This window comes from Lonchura striata, chromosome 20 (genome assembly GCF_050655825.1).
Source record: "Lonchura striata isolate lonStrDom1 chromosome 20, ASM5065582v1, whole genome shotgun sequence".
NCBI classification, from domain to species: Eukaryota; Metazoa; Chordata; class Aves; order Passeriformes; family Estrildidae; genus Lonchura; species Lonchura striata.
Window position 1 is genome coordinate 2,397,305 of NC_140722.1, and position 19,328 is coordinate 2,416,632.

Here is a 19,328-nt window from a genome sequence, read left to right on the forward strand (position 1 = left end):
GCCCTCAAAACATTAATATTTTTCCAGGAATTTTAGAAGAGAAACACATCTTGGGTCCTTCCCATGCTGAGAGAAGGGGATGGATACCTTCCCCACAGCTCTCTTTTCTGCAAAGGTGAAAGAAGGCTCATAAACTTCAGATGGCAAAGAAGTCATTAACTCCTAAGGTTGGTGATCAGGTTACAGGAATCCAGCTAGGGAGGATTTAAGGGCTAAAGGTAGTGAGGGGAGAAGCAGGAGGAGGTGCTCTAAGGGAATGTGGCTGGGGAAGAGGACCTGGGGATAAGTGGCTCTCGGGGGGACACAGACAGGCAGCCTCCACAGGGGTGGAAGACTGAATGTTATGGTGAGGCAAACACAGGAGGAACTGTAGAGTAGATGCACCTCCAAGTGTACATGAGGTGGGTGGGTGGCAGTGCTGCTGGGGGAACACACATATCCCAGGTGACAAACACCAGGACAAGAGGACACAGACTCAAGGTGCGCCAGGGGAGGTTCAGGTTGGCCACCAGGAAGAATTTCTTCACAGAAAGAGTTGTCAAGCATTGGCAGGGGCTGCCCAGGGAGGTGTTAGAGTCACTATCCCTGGAGCTGTTGAAGAAACAACCTCATGTGCTATGGTTTAGTTGACAAGGTAGGGGCATCAGTCAAAGGTTGGACTCAATGATCTCAGAGGTCTTTTCCAACCTAAATGATTCTATGATTCTCTCTATGTGCTTACCAGGTAAAAAAAAACCTTATTCTGAGGGCTTGGTGCAAGTAATTCTTTCTTAGCACTTGTCTGTCCTTCCCATGCTAGTGGCTTCCAGGGCTTTCCCGAGAGCTCTATGCCAGAAGCTCCTGAAGGCTTAGGGCAGGAGTGGGCTGCTGGATCATGCAATCACACAATTGTTAAACTTGGAGAAAGACCTCCAAGATCATGGAGTCCAACCCTTAACCCAGCATTGACAGGTTTACCACTAACCCATGTCCCCAGGTGCCACATCCACGCGTTTTTGAACACCTCCAGGGATGGTGACTCCACCACTGCCATGGACAGCCTGTTCAATGACTGACTACCCCTTTCATGAGAAAATTTACCCCAATATCCAACCTAAACCTCCCTTGCTGTTTTCCCTTGTCCTTTCACTTATTACCTGGGTGAAGAGACCAACACCCACCTGGCTACAATTTCCTTCCCTCCTGAGTCCCCTTTTCTCCAGACTGAACTCACCCAGCTCTCTCAGCTTCTTGTCATCACAACTGTGCTCCAGACCCTTCCCCAGATCCATTGTCCTTCTCTGAACATGCTCCATCCCCTCAATGTCTTTCTTGTCATGAGGGACCCAGAACTAGTCCCAGGATTCGAGGCAAAGCCTCACCAGTGCCCAGCACTGGAGGATGATCCCTGCCCTGGTCCTGCTGGCCACACCTTTGCTGGTACAATACTTCAGATGCTCAGTAGATGAAAATAACTTCTGACAGTGGCATTGTACTGGCAGTAACTTCCCCACAACACTGACTGTGGCCATGTGTGCTGTGGTGGGAGTTCAAACTCACAGGGGTTAGACTTTGGAGGATGAGGGACTTTCATTTATGAGACCTTCAGGTGGATCACAGGTATCATAGCTGGGTCCCAGGCACAAGCAGTCTGCCTTCTCCTAGGTACGTGCAGCCTGGGGTTAAAGGTAGCTCTGGACTTCACAAAGTGCTTAACTTTGGCATTTTTGTGCTTTTCTCAGCAGCCCTTGGCTCCAGCAGCTGATTCAGAGCACTAACCAGCTTTCCCAACAGCATGAGGGAAGAGCCAGGCCCTGGGAGAATGAGCTGAAGTGTCTGTGTCAGGCAGGAGCTGGTGAGTAACACTAGGCACAGTGTCCCAAAGGAGCCTCCTGGCTGGGGACAGTTACTGGTATTTGGGTCCCTCTGTCCTGTTGGGATTCAGCTGTAGGCACAAGAGGATATTACTGTGCAGGAGAAAAGGGAGTGGAGAGGCGCCTATGAAACACAAGAGTCCCTGCGTTTCTTGGGAGGTTTTTCAATTGCCAAGGTGATGAGAGCTTGGGCCCAGTTCCTTTTTCCGTCTGCACTTCTGCCTGGCTGGAGGCACCAGCAGGGGGAACTCCCCATGTCTCCCTCTGGTACTGGGGAAGTCACATTCCTACCTGTGCTTCACAAGCATGAAGCAAAGCAGGGCTGAGACAGACACCTACCCCTGTACACCCTCTGGAGAATAGCTGATACAACCTCGAGGAAGGACTTAAAGTACGTGCTTCCACATTTAACTGATGGTTTTCCTCTGTTCTTAGGTAAACAGCTGGTGGTTCAGGAACATCGTGAGAACAGCTGCTGGATTAGCCAAGACACAGGCAAGAAACACTGAGAGTGAGGCAGGAGAGAGGAAAGAAAGGACTTGAGAACTGGCAGGAGCATAATATTTGATCAGTAAGCTCCAGAAAATATAAGATGGAATCTTCCAGTGGCACAGAAACTTTAAACATAAATTGAATCTTTGGAATTATAGAAAAATGACCTGCTCTTTATCTCAAAACACAGTGGGGCTGTCTGTCTCTCAAAACATTCTATTTTTGGTAAGAGAAAAAGCCATAAGGAATAATTCACTTCTTGCAACAGTAATTAAATATTCCCCATGCCAGTAAGATAAGAAAGTGATGAGGAGCATGTGCTGGCATTGTCAGAGTTTTAAAACATTTAACCTGCACCAGTAAGCCTACTGATTTTTAATAAATCTTTGGATTTTGGGAAAATTCCAGAGGTTTGGAAGTCTCAAGAGAAAAGGAACTTAATTCATTACTTTGAAGGGTGACTGCTCTGAACTGGCAATCATAAGCAAATTATGGGGCTGTTGATACTGACTGAATCTAATAATGTGGTTGAAGGGTGGCAATTTAGTTTGCAGGTGATAAGGGCAAGAAGAACAATGAGGATCATTTGGCCTGAATGAGTTCTGCTTACCCCAGGTAAAAAATTTTATTTCTGAGTCCCAGAAGTGTCAGCTCAGTTTTTACAGCAATGAGGGAAGCAAATACAACTTTAGGAATGACTGAGATGGAAATAGAGAATAAATGAGAAGACAATATGCAACCACTGCACACAGCTCTGAAACACTTTGGGATACAAAAGAGCTGGAAAAGGGCAGTAAGAAGGACAGGAGATATGGAACAGTGAGAGGAGTAATTAGACTGGAGCCCTTCAGTGAACAGTGTCTGGGGCAAGAAGGAAAAGTGGTGAGGACTAAGAATGTGAACAGGGAGCAAGTTTTTTCCCAAACAAGAACCACAGTACACCAAAAGATAGAGGCTCAGGACAGACTTGAAGCAAGCACAAAGACACTGATTCCCTCAGGGTTGCCCAGCTGCAGAAGTCCTGAGCACACCCTGGTTGGGATGATAAATTTTGTATATGTTTAAAAATAATAAAAAGGAAGAAAAAGCCATGAAAAGCTGCTGACCATGAATCCATGTGACTTTCTGAGCCCCTGGAAGCTGGAAGTTCAAAAGCTCTGCCAAGAAAACCTTGCTGCACATTTGTCCTGTCTTTATTTTCTTTGTAGGGATCTGTTGTTCCCTCTAGATGAGCTCCATGGGATCTATGGTCTAACTTGGCAAAACCATTCTTCCACATGAAGCCCAAAACTCGGAGTAAACTGGTACAATGGGATGTCGTGGCTCAAACCAGTGGGACTTACAAGGGGTTGGCCACTGTCCTGTTAGAGGAGCATGGCTCTCTGATGTGGTGTCTCTTTTCTCATCTATTTTTTTAAAGACCCTATATTTAGAGTTCAGTGGAATTAAATGACTATATAATAGCTGAGTATTACATATTTGGAAAGAGAGATCCAGGATTGATTTAAAGACCGAAAGTTTTAAAAAGCTCACCACATTCAGCTCTAAGCTAATTCTGGGAATATTAGCACTTCATTTTTTAATAAGCAGCTATTTCTACTTACTGTCCAGTTTCCACTTTGAATTACTGAATTGGCTTCTTTGTCTGCTGTTTGAAAAAACTTACTCCCATGGGCATTGTTCTACCTGTGCAGACTGTGATGAATGTTTTTCTCTTATTTTCTGCGGAAGAGGTCGATCGACTTTGTTCTGCTTTTGCTATGCACCTCCATTACCAGATTTTTTCTTCTTGGGTTTTTTCCTTTAGGCTCTCACTTCTCCAAATACTTTTAGAATGTAAACACCAGAACTCATTCAATGTTGCAGTAACAGTCTCATCAACACCACAGAGGCACTTCTAACTTTCTACTTTTACTGGATTTTGACCTTTACAGTCTGGGGATCAGCTTTCCCTCTCAGTTCCAGCATCACGTAGGAGCTCAGAATCAGCTTTCTATTACAACCAACCCTGCTTTTCCATAATCACTGCTTTCTAATGAAAAGCTTTCGATTTTATAAGTTCTTGCCTCAGAGTTGAAAATCCTTGTTTACAGCTGAGTTAAAAACCAGTACAATGCCACTAAAAAGTCTCTGCTTGACATGATTTATGTAATTCCTGTTATTCATTATTAAGTAAAAGTTACTTTGCTTTTTAGGATGAGGTGTTGGGACAAGCGAAGGTGGGACCTCATGAGCCCTGTAAGTGCCAGGCTCCAGAGCAGAACTCAAGATCCCAGGCTGCAGGGTTTGCCACCATCCCATGCCTCCAGGAGGAGCAAGCTCCTCAAGAAGTCATAGAAGAAGGATGCAGGCAGCAATCTGTACTTCTGGAATTGTGAGGTGCTGGGCTTCAAGAGCTGGGCAGGGGACTGACAAACCCTGTGCTGCTCACACATATTTGCTAAAACCCTTTGTTCCAGGACATTCTCTGGACAATCCAAGGATGTGAAAATCAAGATGTGCTCTCTTTGGCATGGATTTAAAGTTTGCTTGAAAGCTGCTCTGGACCAGATGCCTGGTTCTTACACATTTTGTTCTGCTGTCAGCCCTGGGAACCACATGCTCTCAGGTTGCTGGAGGTTTGCACCTCTTGCTGTGAGTCCATAGGGCACCTCTGTAACCTGCTTATTCTTGGCAGAGAGCACATGCCATGCTGGAATTCTCACCAATGCCATGCTCTCCCAGCACAGTATCAGCTGTCTTGAGGAGGTTTAAATTCTGGACACAGGGTTTTTTGTTGTTTTTTTTTCTTTTCCAGTGAGGCAGTATGGACACCCCAAACAACATCTGCTCCCTGGCCCAGGAAGAGTTGTTCAAGCACCCCAAGAGCTCCTGGGCTGCGCTGGCTCACCAGCCTCTGAGAAATTGTAGGACTGCTCTGCTGGACACAGCCCCTCTAATGAGTCTGAGCCTTTTCCTTGTTTTTCTGAGATACAGGCAGGACACTGGCACTGCATGAGCTGTCTTGTAACTCAGTCCCTCAAGATTCTTTGGGGGAGCAGGAACTTGTCCCTGCCACTGCATGCCCTATTCACAGCATGGGGCTCTTGCTGGGAGCCATGTGAAGGGAGGGAAGAAGGAATGACTGCTGGAAGGTGGTAGGATGAGGGATGGTGGGGACATTTCTCAGTTAGAATTGCCCAGTCTTTGCTAGGAAGGGCTGACAGTCTCTGGTAGATTATCCCGGATAGCAAGACCTTGCCCCATATTATATGGTTTTCATCACAAACATAAAAGTACTTGGTATAAAACAGAAGGTCAGGAAGGTTTAAGACATGGTATATGAGAAAACATTTTCCAGATTTCAGCTTCCTCCAAGGTAATATGCAAGTGTAATTAAAACAGAACCTGGAAATATAGAGTACAGTACCCTATTGAAAGTGTGTTGTATGAGCTGAACTCCCTTCATTGATAGTTTTCCAAAACACACAGCTGCAATAATCTTTATCCAGGAGAAGGGAATAAATTAAGTCTGAACACCTCTGCATATAGTACAGTACAGTGTATAGCCCTGCACCCCATATAACCTCAGAGAGGTAATGGAAAGCTGAAGGAGGCACAAGTGGAAAACCTCTCTGACCAGCAAACATTTTCTTCTTCTGAAAGCAGACAGATGGGAAGAAAAGCTCGTGAAACAGAGGCAGCTTAAGTACTGGGATGTCTCATTTCTGCTCAAGTTGTTGAGGCTCTGCAGTGGCAGGGCGCCAAGGCACACTCCAGATTTGACAGGTGGGGAGGGGAACGTCCTGGGCTTGCCCAGCAAACAGAGAGTATTGATGGCTGGCTAATGTGAACAAATAGGAGTTTATCATATTCAACAGTAACAGCAGCCACTAGGATATAAAAGCCTGGAAAAAGTAAGCAGGTTCTATTTCTACTCCTCCTGAGCAGTTCAGCCATGGAGTTCAGGTTGTGCTTGCCAGGCTTCACCAAACTCAGCGAGGTGCAGCACTGAGAAGCCTGTTCTGCTTCATGTCTGGTTTTCCTCCTGCATCACTGGTGTAGAAGAGGGGTAACTCCCTTCTGGAGACCAGAGCAAGGACTGCTTTGCACCTCTAGCCAAGGAATTACAGATCAGGGAACTGATCTTCATACTTGCCAAACCTTTTAAGGCCCAGAGTGAATTGTAAGCATTGTATCTTTATTGAAAAATACATCTTAATTTCATATTTTTAAATAGCATTTTTCCTGAGAAATGGCAATAGAAAAATGTATGCACGCTGACACCCCAAACTGAGTCTTATGGGGAGGACTAATCACCTTTATGTTGCTAAAATATAATTTTCTTCCATTAAAAGTCCTTTTTCAGCTTGTAACATATTCCTAAGGGTGGACTTGGCCTCAAAACCAAACCTTCAGATTTACTCCATATGAGAAGGAGAAAAATTTTGCAAAAGCAAAGTATGACAAATTTGTTTATGAAATACCAGTTCAAGCTTCGAAATGCCCTTTTCCTTCAGCAACAGCCAGAGACCGGAATCCAGTGAGCCCGGGTTTCCCTGTGCGGTCAGATGGCCCCTCACCACTCTGCTGGAACTCAGAGTTCTGCTAAGAGCAGGGCAGTCACATCCAGGAAAGTTCTGGAAGGAGTCAATCCACATATACCAGTGCTCCAAGGTATATGTTATCACTGATCTGCACTTCCAGTCTTAAAGGAGTGCATGAGACAGGGTGCAGTGCCAGGTCCACACAGGCTCCGGTGGTACACACAGAACAACCCTTTCAGAACCTGGAGCACTGGGAAAGACACTCATGTAGTTGTGGGGGCCAGCTGGCACTTCTGCACTATTGGCACACAACCAGAATTAATAAGACCTGCTGGACTTGAACTGAGTTTTTTCTATTTGGTTTCTTTTTATCATGATCTCCAGAGTGACCTGGAATACCCATATGGACTATTTTCCTCCTTGTTAGCTAGAATGTCCCAGCCCTGCTTGTCCCAGGCAACATGGACAGATCCTTTTTCCTCACACGACCCTGAGATTCCTTTGACTTTACTTCTGCAGAAGCAGGAGCAGGTGCTAAAGAAGGAAAACCAATACAATTTAAAATCTTTACTTAGACAGGAATTTGAGAATGAGCAGAGGAAAGATCAAAGTTGAAAGATTTGTACTTCTGCCCTGATTTAAAGCCCTGTTTGTTTTTCAGAGGAGGGAGCTCCCCATAGCAAATGTTGGGCTAACAATTACCTTATCAAGTTGATTTTGATTCTTCATGTGTCCAAGAAGAGAAAAATACAAGATGTTGTTACAGGACTTTATTTCAAGATGGGCAGTTAACCTGCATATTCAACATTTAAAAATATAAAAGCACAGGCCTTCATAAAAATGATCAGCCTGCTTTTCTGTGTGAAAACAGGAAGAGCATGTGCTATGTTAACATTCAAAAGAAACTTATGTGCTGATGAGGACTGAAGAGGACAGGAAGATCGAATATTTAAATGTCTTTGTTTAAAAGTTATTTATCATTCCTTGCTAATTTGGACAAAAAGGAAAGAGAGTTGCAGTAATGACCACCAAACCAGCCTGGGAAAGGTTAAAGAGAAGACAGGATTAAGGACAAATCAAGAGGCCCATTAAATATAATGTATTAATAAATGAATTAGTATTATAAATAATAAGAAATTTATTTTATAATTCATTATATACATTTAACATCATTATATCCTTTCTGATTCTTCTTTCCTGTTCAGCCACATGGACACTCGAGGTCATTGTTGATGTTCCCCAACATATTTCAGAAAACACATGACAGCAAGTTTCTCAGCCTCTTTAGTGACCTCAGGTGACAATCTCCCAGGAAGAGGGAATCTTCCACATGGAAGATTCATTATTTCAGATGTAAGACCCACACCACTGTGGAGCTGCCCACTGAGCGGAGCTGAGTGGAGGAGCTTGAGGACAGAAAAAATGTATGTAAAGGGGAATAAATTGCCAGTGCTCTCACTGAGGGAATCCTTTCAGAACTGAAACTAAAATTGAAACTCAGGTCCACAGCAAATTCTTCTGGGTTCATGTCCCATCAGAGGCTGTGCTGTTCTGTTCCCTCACAGAGCTGTGTTCAGACACACTGACAGGCAAAGAGCTTGGTGCTACATGGAGCAGTGACAGGCAGAGGAATCTTAGGTGGGACAGTAACTTTCTCCAACTGAAGTGTGTCAGAAACTGAAGTGTGTCAGAACATCATTAGGTAGGACTAACACAAACCCAGGTAAGTGTCAATATTTATCAGACACAGCTCTGAGTTGAAAAGTGTTCACTGTGGTGGACAGACCATGTCACACCACTGAGAGACACTCCTGGTGGCAAGTGCCTTTTCTCTGCATGACTACACACTTTAGGGCCTCTTGAGTATCATAATTTTTAATGGCTGTAACTCATTAATGGCAAAGAGGGTTCAGAAAAGTATAATCACTCATCTCCATTGCCTTCACACAAAAAATTTTCTGTTAACAATGGTATTTAACATTGATTTGAGTATAATGCATGAAGGGCAGCTAAGCAAATATAAAACAACAAAACCAGCTTTAACCTTCCTGCCTGGAATTCACTGCAGGGACAAGAACAAAATGAAATGTAGCATTTCCCCAACAGAGATCCCACTGTTCCCTGCATTGTTCAACATCCTGCCTCGTGTCAGAACAACTTGTTCACTAAACAGCTTATCAGACACAGTTAAACCCCTTTCAGCAGATAGCTGTGGGGAGTCAGAACATCTCAGGAAAGACCAGCTGCAAGCACAGGGAACTGGGATGCCTGTAGATAAGAAGTCCAGACAGGTGATTCCATTGGCCCCCTGAGGCCTGATATTTAAGAACATATGAAAGATTTCTAAGGACTACTGTGAAGTTTCAGGTCCATTAAAGCAGCTGCTACTGCCCTCTTGAGAAGCTGACATCCCAGTTAACGTGCTGGGAAAGAGGAGGAGAATATTACAGTTCCTTAAGCCATCTGAGCCAGCGCTGCCGCTGGCTGCGCAGCCTCGCTCCCTGCCCCAGCTGCTGCTGCTCACATCTGCACCAGCACTGGCATTTGTGAGGTGATGTGGATGTGATCCAGATTCAGCCTAACCTGGCAAAACAAGCCAGCTCGCTTCACCCCATTGGGTCACTGCTCAGGCTCACTCTGTGGCCTCATGAAAGCTGGTGCCAGCAGCAGCCAGGAGCAGGGAACATGCGACAGGGACAGGTGGGATGTCTCTTGGCAGGGAATATGCACCAGGGACAGGTGGGATGGCTCCTGACAGCAGCTGCTGGCTCTGGGGGACTCTGGGTGAGGGACTCTGCCATGTTTTCCTGGTACTATCCCAGTGCTGACACGTATGCAGGCTCACACTGACGCCTGAGGCGGCCAGGATGGCCACACCAACTTCAGCCACGGGAGCTACCACTGTTTCCATGCTGCTCTCCCTGCTACCCCAGGGCAGAGCCACTGTCCCCCAGGACATGGCTGACAGCAGCGGGCAGACACATCTGCCACTTCTGGCCCTTCCAAACCAAACCCCAGCTGTTGCAAAAATGTAGAATATGTCAAGATTATCTTAAGTCAGGATGTTCTTTGGTACAAGGTCTTTGTATATTTTCAAGCCTAATGATCAAGAAAGGAGACCCCATCAGTGGAACAGGGAGCAGGAGCATCCCCTACCCATGGACATCTTATAACTAACAAGCTTTAAGATCACAGTAAATCAAGATATTGTTGTATGTTTATGTCTACATTGCTAACCTGGCAAAATACTCAAGGTACATGTATCCCATAAGTGAACTATGTTCATTGTAATACCTACATCATGCCTACAGGGCAAAAAGGCTCCTGGGTTATGTAACTGTATGGAAACTACTAACCGATCCTAACAGAGGGGCTGCACTTGGGAAGTTACTAACTCTGAATTTCCATGTCTAAAAAATGTGGTGCAAATTCTGCTAGGGCATGCTGGATTTGTTGAATATCACCAAGCTCCCAGGCTTGCACAACTCTGAAATAAATAATCTTGCTGACCTTTATTTCCATTGGGCAGATGATCATATGCAGCACCAAGAACAGGTTTAGGTGCTTCCTTTCTCAAGGAAAGGTGGTGTCATTTACATGCAGATCCCAGTTTGGTATCAGGAACTCAGCTCCAAGGTTGAACACATCCAGGGATTGCTACAACACAACAGGTTCCAAGAAAGAAAGATCTTTCTGGCCTTTACCTCCTGTTGGGCAGCTCATCATCTGCGCCTGGAAGACTGGGGCTGCTTGCTCTCCTTCCCATGGAAAAGCACAGCCATTTCCATGCAGGGGTCCGTCACCAAAATTTATGGTACTACCTGTTATACTGAATACATCCAAAGATTGCTCACACACAAAAGGTTACAAGGCAGAAGTCTTGCTGGCTTTTACCACCACTAGGCAGATGATCACCTGCAGCACCAGCAGGAGGAATAGGTGTTTCCCTTTCCAAGGAAAGGTGCTTTGATTCACTTTCTGGGCTGGACCTCTGCAATTTGGTTGCAAAATTTGCTCCAAAACTGAATTGCTCCAGGGATTGCTCCTACACAAGACGTGAGAGGTCAGAAAATGTTGCTAGGCTTTACTGCTGAGAAATAAATCTGGTCCAGGTAACTCGGCCTGCAAACTGCAGACTGAAATGCAGATTGAGCTCTGGGTGGGAGCCATGAGCTGCCAGCCTCTAGTTAACACAGGGCACAAAGAGAGGCCCAGGTGATGACACTGAGAAACACAGCAGGAGCCAGGGAAGTGGATGGACACGGAGGAGGACAGGAGCCAAAGACTCACGAGGAAGAGCTGAGGCTTTGCTGTGCTCGGACTGTGAAGGCCTAACAGCCCAGGGGTTCAGTCCCTCCTGGAGGCACTGGCTGTTCCTGTGTTCCTGCGCGGCAAATAAATTGTTTTGTGGAACGAGACATAGACTCTGCTGTGGGAAACCTGGTCTGATTGTGTGAGAGTGGGGAATGCAGGGCCACCCTTCGGCTCATTTGAGCCCACCACTGTTGAGGGGCTTCGGTTCCAGCAGTGAAAGTGTCCGAGCTTTGGCAGTGCGACTTGCCAGGGCGTTACAGAATGGTCACTTACCTCCCAAGGGTAGTTTATAACCTACGCTTTAAATACGAGGGGAAGGTGCTCTCCTTGGCATGGAAACACAGTCACATGATTACTCTCTCGAGCGTGCCACTGCCGGCTTGTTTCAGGCCGGGGAAGGCTCCCGGCGCTGCGGGGCAGCCCGCGCCGCCCGCCCGCCTCACGCCGCCATCCCGCCCGGCGCTGCTCGCGGAAGGGGCCGGGCCGCGCCGGCGGAAGCGGCGCCGGGGACTGATGGCGGCGCTGGCGCGGGCCCCGGTGAGTGAAGGGAGGAGGGAGGGGAGGGAGGAGGGGAGAGAGCTCTGCTGCTCAGGGGGCGAGCGGCCTGTGGAGCCGGAGTTGTCCCCGCGCCGCCCCTGTGGCGGCCTCCCTCCGCAGCCCCAGGGGTGTCCGCGGGGGCTGCTCGCGCTTCCCGCTCTGTGGCCTCGCACCCGATGTCTGGCGAAGCAGCGGGGCGAGCTTTTCCTGCGGAGTTTTGTGTTTGCAGAAGAGTTACTGAGGGGTGGGAGCTTGTTTAGGGATGGGAACGGAGCTGGGGAAGGACCTGGAGCACCAGGAGTGGCTGAGGGAGCTGGGCGGGCTCAGCCTGGAGGAAAGGAGGATCAAGGGGCACCTTCTTGCTCTGCACAACTCCATGCCCAGAGGGTGCGGATAGGAAGGGTTCGGGCTCTGCTCCCAGGGAACAAAGATGAGAAGAAACAACTTCAAACTGTGCCAGGGGAGGTTCAGCTTGGACATCAGGAGGAGCTTCTTCACTGAAAGGGTGGTCAGGCATTGGAAGGGGCTGCCCAGGCAGGTGGTGGAGTCACCATCCCTGGAGGTGTTTAAGGGACTCTGTGCCATGGTCTAGTTGACATGGTGGTGTTGCGGTCATAGGTTGAACTAGGTGATATCAGAGACTTGGTGATCTCAGAGTTCTTTTCCAACTTAATTGATCCTGTGATTCTGTTGTGTAAGGGTTTGGGCTCCTGGTGGGAACTGGAGACACATGCCTGCCAGTGGGACTCCTGCTGGACTCAGTGTGTGCCCTAATGGGTGAGCATTGACTTTATGGGACCTTCCCCTCTCACTCTGGAGGTGTTTGATAGCAAGGATAATGTAAAAATTCCAATTCCTATGTTACTGCTCAGGCACTGGCACCACCACAGGGCAGTGGGGGAGATACCATCCCTGGAAGTGTTCAAACACCATGTGGATATGGCACTTGGTGACATGGTTTAGTAATGGTTGGACTTGATCACCTTAGAGGGCTTTTCCAGCCCTAGTGGTTCTGTGATTCAGATTGGAAATGTTTGGCTTCCTGTGAAAGTGTGGGTTTCCAACACCTCCACTTCTTTCTTCTTTCCCATTCATGTGTGGTTTTTTTTCTATTAACCTTTGAAGGATCTGTGGCAGAGTTCCTCTTTTTAGCATATTTTCCAGGAAACAGAATTTTGTACCTGGGCATGATCTTCTATCACCACACAGCGTAGCCAGTGCTGCTAAGTGGGGACAGATGTCCCAGGAACAGGAAAGGCCTTTAGTATGGGGGCAATATCCACTTCCGAAATTAGTCCCCCAGGTACCCCGAGCCGATGGCTCAGGGTGTGGTTTCCCCAGTCGTGCTGAGCTCTGCCCTTTCCAGTATCAAGATGAGAGCAGCTGAAATGCAGCAACCTTGAGATCCTGCTTTCTCCTCCCACCCCTGACCTTTCTCTGTGCTTTGTCCTTGCTCGGTTGCCTGCCTTTTTCTTGGCCCCCGTGGTCCAAGTGCTGGAGCAGCAGAACAGTGACAACAGGTTGTGCAGTTTGAAAGCATTAAAGAATCGATGATCAGCAGGCAGGGAGGGGGGAGCCAGGCAGGAGGGGAGCAGGGAGAGCAGTAGGGAAGCAGTGAGGCACCAGAAGGGCTCAGCTGTCTGTGGAGCTGCACCCCCAGGGCAGGGTTTGCGATGAAAACTGCTTCTGAAGGGGAAGAATTTGCCTCCTGGGCTTACCTGTCCCTGTTAACTGGCAGCTCCTCTGCCAACTGCTGCTGGCATTCATGTGGCAAAGTAAGTTGATTTGATTTTTCAGCCTGACCAGAAAGGTTTCTCTTTCGAGAGGAGATGATGTAGTTACCTGCCATGTTTTGTAATCTGAAGTATGCTCGGCTTCAGCTCAAGAACTGCTCATCCCTGGCATTTCTCAGCACTCGTTTCTGAATTTAGTGGTTTCCTAAGTTTATGAAAATGAGTCTTTGAACTTTCTGTATTTATTCCTTCTACTGGAAATAAGGAAAATTTGGGTTTTGTCTGACTTTAAGCTCCTTGTATATGATACAGCCCTGACATTTCAGTTCTGCTCCTTAATGATGGCATTATGATAAATCTGGCTTTTGCCCAAGATACCTTGACAAGTAGCTTGTCTGCTACACCTAAGACTTTCTGAAAGGTTGCCAAGAGGATTTAGAAGACTGGTGATATTCTTTCATGTCTGTCTTGACAAGGCAGCTGTCTGCAGACTATTCCTAAGTAATCCTGTTCAGTTTAGGCTTGGTACATTTTCTTTCAGCCCAGGGGAGAACCAAAAGAGGCACTTGTAATTTGAAAGGAAGGCTGTGTTCTGCAGAGTGATGCTGGCTTAGAGAAAATTCCTTAGCTTCTCATATTCCCTGCTATCTCCTGGTGTCTGTTTTCTTTATTACTGGATTGTTTGTCACATCTCAGCTTTTAAGTGTGCTTATGCTTATTTTTTTGTTTTCATATGTCTCTATCCAATTTTGTTGCATTTGTGCTTTTCAGCAGTTCCAAACCTCAGTATGTTCAAGCTCTAAGCCATAGCCTGGGCATGTTAATGAGAAAAAGCCTCAAAAATGTCCTGTCAGGTCCTTGGAATCTTGTAGTAATTGTTCACAAAAAAAAGATAACATCTTGCTAACTGAAATGTTTGTCAAACTTTTTGGGTCAGAACACTGGATTATTTCAAGAAGTACTTTGTGGGACTTGGCTGAAGTGTTTTTTTGGATAAAAATGTATCATTTTCATAATTTCACTTGCTGACAGTGATGTTATGTGCAAAGATCAGAAGACTGAGTAGTCTTGCTGCAGTAGAAGTGGGAAGGTGTGGTAGCAGTGAACACTAACCACATTTGTCATGGGACAGCATCTCTCCCTTTACAGTGTTTAAAATCCCAGACCAGTTCCCTTCATGGATTTGAAGTGCAGCTCTGGAGTTGAGGGACAGCCTGCAAGGCTGATGGCCACACCTGAGGGGCAGCGGTGACTGTGCAGGTCACAGGAGGGGGACAGGAACTCGGGTTGGTTTGTGTTGGCTCCTCTTGTCTCTGGGCAGATCTGCTGCTCTCGTGCTTGTCCTTTCACTGGGCACCCCAGGGACAGTCTGACTGCCCACCCCACCAGATGTTAATACAAATTGATAAGATTTCCTTGAAGTCTTCGTTTCTGAAAACTAATTCTCTGCTCATACATTGGATGCTCCAATCTCTTAATCATCTTTGTGGCCAACCAAAAATGAAGCTATTTTTATTAGAAAATGTCATCTCCATACGTTATTTCCAGTGTTAATGTAGTGCATGTATGAAGGAGGCAAATACTGTACTAACTTGAATATTGCAGAAGGTGAAAGATGCAAGAAAGGTGCAGGCAAAGAAAAAGCTCCACCTCTTCTTGTATTGCTGACATTTTCATGACAAAATAATTATCTTCACTGAAATTTATGGGGACAATATGTGCTTTTGGAATATGAAAATTCTTAGCTGTAGCTGAGTAAAATAAGAGAAAGATGCATAAAACCTGAGTTGGATGAGGGCTTTTTAGAGCTTACTCAGTCAATTCAAGAATGATTCTTAAGCATTTGAATTTATTATATAGACAGAGAAGTTGTGGTGTGGTTTTATGATATAGACAGCCCACCATTTCCTTCCGTTCATCTGTTTCTGCCATCAGACTTGGGTTGCATACTTGAACTGGAAGGCAAAATATTTTCTTAATCAAAATTTATACTCTTGTCAAGCACAAGTTGGGAGTTGAATCTGTAGATTGTTAGAATCATAGAATATCCTGAGCTGGAAGGGACCCACAAGGATCATTGAGTCCAATGTCCAGCCCTGTACAGAGACCCCTACAATCCCAGCCTGTACCTGAGAGCATTGTCCAAATGTTCCTGGAGCTCTGGCAGCCTTGGGGCCTTGCTCATTCCCTGGGGAGTTTGGGCAGAGCCCAGCATCATTTGGGGGAAGAACCTTTCCCTGATACCCAACCTAAACCCTTCCCCCTGCCCCCACCCCGACACAGCTCCATGTTGTTTTTGTCATATGAATGAATAAGCCTGTGAGAGTAGAGGGACAGTTACGCTATTTCTGCATATCTGTGTCCTTTTCTTCACTGCTCATCTCATTGCAGAGCTGCCAGGCTGCAGTGACCCAGTGGATAGCAGGGTGCCGTGGGTTGCTACAGACCGCCGCAGTCCCAGGCTGCTGTAGGCAGATGCTCTGCAGTGTTTTGCAGGTAAGACATCACAGCATGCTAAAGTGTCTGAAAAATGTAATGATCTTAAATTACCAAGAAAAAGTAGCGGTTTTTCAATAAAGAGGCTTCCGAAAGTGATATCTTCACTGTCTATTGTTGGAAAGACCAAGGCAACTCTAGAGCTCTCTGCTGCTGCAAGAGTGAGCTCCCACTCTTGTTACATGTCCAGGTGTGTCTTCTAATAGATCCAAATGATCTGTAATTAGAAGATTAAATGCAGAAGTCCAAATGGAAGTGTTACTTTTCCAAATGAGCTATTACAAGCCAGTCATGTTTGTATGCTGTTTGCAGTATTTTATTGTAGAGAACATTTTATTTTATAAAAATGGACTTCCTAGTACTGATGGATGTTTACCTTGCACAGCACATTTCGTGCTGTTCCAATGGAAGCTTTGCAGTTTGGCTCACTGTTGTGGGACAGCCAGCATAGTGCCAGAGTGTGTCTGTTCAGAGTAAATCCACTAGAGCATCAAGTAACAGCAGTTAATGATAAAGGGGTGAAAAATGTGTAGGAAAAGGGAATAGATGCTAACCCTACTGTTAAAGCACCAGTTTGCACCAGTAGCACCTGATGTCGGGACTGGAGGTGGAAATGAGCAGTTGTGACATTATTAATGAAGTTGGGCTTACTCTACATTTAGTATACATCTGGGGATAACTGCTCTGAACAGCATATTTATGGGCTGGGGAGCCCATTTGTTCCTAGTACTAGATCTGTGATTGAAGACATGAGCTCTGAAGTTATAGGGGCTGTAGTGGTAGCTTTTACACAGCAATTTGTGTTTTCTCAAGTCTTGGCCACAAAGACAAATGAATAGGCTGTAAATTTATAGATAAAAATTTGTCTGCTAAGTCAGAAAAAACAATTATTCTTTATTAAGAGACAAACCCCATAATTAGAAGTAATGTGAGAGTCAAAGCAGAGAGGCTGTGGCTTTTGAGTATAGTGTTCTACCAGTCCATTCCATCAGTACATTTATGGAACACTGGAAAATGTGGTGTGCAGCATTAAGCATAGACAGCCATTTTGTTTGTAACAGTTGTTAAAATAAATTTGTGCTATTTATGATGCAGAGTTTTTCAAGATTAGCCAGAATTAATTGACTTGGAAGCAAACTATGGGTGGTTGATGTAAAGTTAAGTCAGTTGTCTCTTAATTACTTTTCTTTTTTTTATCATTTCTACTAGAGACACAAGGCTGGCCCCTTCCAACTCTCTAAATTCTGTGGTGGATTGATTCAAGCCAATGGAGCCATCACACAGCAAAACAGATCCTTTTACAATACAAATAAGGTGAGAAGGGTTGGGAAGTTTTATTGTTGGAGGGCACATGTGCTAGGGATTCTACAGAGACAGGAGGCAAAACACTTCTCAGAACGCATAGGAGAGGATTCAGCCTTCCTATAAGATGTTTTAGTGTAATGTGAACAGTGAGTCTGGTAATTGGAGAAGGAATTCTGTTCCTTTCCAGAAAAATGGGCTGGCATAAGAAAGTGCAGTTACAGTTGGATTATCAGGGTGAAGGTTCATTGACAAGACTGAGGGCTCCCTTGCAGACAAGAAAGAAATTAAGTCAAAGTGTTGGGGGCAGATGTTCCTTCCACATGTTAGAAATTACAAGATGTTTCCTTATTCTTTAGTTTGGAAATAATGTATGGTGACATTTTCACTATCTTCTAAACACTGAAAATTGTCATGCAGTCTACTAATAACAGCTGATTATTGTGTAGTAATTTACTGTTCATCTGTACTATTTTGTTGATCTGTGGTCTATGTGTCTTGTACGTGTATTGTCTTTTGTCTTGGAGTAGAAGTTTTCTGAGGCATTAATCAACTTCATAAGATCAGTTCACAACTTAAACTATGGGTGTTAGCATCTCTCAAATAATAAATATCCTGGTATCTTGTTAATCCAGTGTGAAGAAAATGGCAAAATAGAACACATACATGAGAGGACAGAAGGAAAAAGAGTTAGGAAGTCATAGGTAAAACTTCCATGAAAACAATAATCCCAGTTTGCTATCTAGCTAAGAGTGCATTTTCCGGGTGTGGAGTTAGAGGTACATAATAAGAAGCATTTTAAATAGGTTCTTTTGACATAGATAGAAAAAAATGAAGTAAAACCAGAAGTGTGCAAGGGAAGAAACCCTGCCTGCTCTTTGCATTTAGTTCTTAACTAGGGATTTTCCTTCTTCTAGTCAATTTTTCAGTATTTTTCAGCTGTTAAGATAAACCAAACGTTTTGCAGACAGGGATTGAAGCATATACAAAGGGATTGCACAATTTATCATGGCCAGAGCTAAAGTTGTTATCCAGACTCCCAAAGAGTCTGCATGCTCCTAATCCCCACTCCTGCCTGCACTGCTCTGAGCCCTGCACAGGCAGCACTTACAGAGTGGATATGGGAGAGCAGTGGGTGACAAGACTGTACCTCAAACAAACCAGGAGTGCCATGAAGATCTTCAAGGCAGGACTCAAGATTTGCTTTTGGTATGTTGGAAAGGGCAAGGGGAGGGGCACAAGGGCTGAAAGATGGATGGGGAAACTTCCCAGTTAAAATAGCCATGGTGTAAGAAGCTAGGCAGGATTTATGACCAGAGAGGAAGCAGTTTACAACACTAGGTTTGAGGTGGGTTTTTGGACTGCAGCTACATTATTTTGAATAGAGAAGTACTTACTCATCTTTGAAATCTGAACTTGACTATGCAGTCCTGGTGGGAAAGTGGTTTGGAATTAATGGTGAACTCCAGATGTTTCAGTTTATGTTTGGTGTCAGAGTTGAAATGATTGTTTGCTTTAAGCACTGCCTTTCAGGTATTGAGCAGGAAATAAGCCTGAGGTAGACTTGTCTCCCTTGTACAGTGTCTTCATGAGCTTGTTTTGAGCGAGTTATAAAATACATTTTAAAAGTTTTCTTTCTCTCTCTCTCTCTCTGTCTCTCTCTGTGTTGTGGTTTTAGCCCAGCTGGTAACTAAGCACCTTACAGTTTCCACCTCCTCAGCCCAGTGTTCCCTAGATCTGATTTTACAGATGCTTATAGGATTGTTTAATTGCATTTGGCTGCAGTGCTGGTATTGGCAGGATGAGCTGCAGGCTTCTGTCCATAGGTTGAACCAAGCACTCTCTGCCTAAATCTCTTCACCATCTCTTGAGCTAGTCCAGGCTGCCTTGCAGAAGAATGAAACAAGAAACATGGCATTTTCCAGAAAAACCTGCTTGTTGGCTAGCCATTGTTTTAGTGATGAGCTAACAACAGATGAATTGAAATAATTTTGGTTTTTAACTTTCTCTGCATAATAAAAAGCTTGTACAGAGGGAGACTTCATACGCATTTATAGATAAGAGGCATGTAGAGA

General features: G+C 45.3%; 1 protein-coding gene across 6 annotated transcripts in view; it reads left to right on the forward strand.

Annotated features, from left to right (window-relative positions):
* The first annotated feature begins 11,675 nt into the window (after positions 1–11,675).
* UQCC1 (ubiquinol-cytochrome c reductase complex assembly factor 1) overlaps positions 11,676–19,328 on the forward strand; it is a 46,947-nt gene continuing 39,294 nt past the window's right edge. For 3 of the 6 annotated variants that reach the window (XM_077787034.2, XM_031506508.3, XM_021546287.4), the window contains exons 1-3: positions 11,676–11,722; positions 15,847–15,951; positions 17,161–17,265. In XM_077787034.2, the coding sequence (XP_077643160.1) occupies positions 11,699–11,722; positions 15,847–15,951; positions 17,161–17,265 (234 nt within the window). In that variant the 5' untranslated portion in view covers positions 11,676–11,698. Of the gene's footprint in view, positions 11,967–12,421; positions 12,500–15,846; positions 15,952–17,160; positions 17,266–19,328 lie in introns of all 6 variants that reach the window. The other 3 variants (XM_085557921.1, XM_085557923.1, XM_085557922.1) reach the window with 2 other exon arrangements.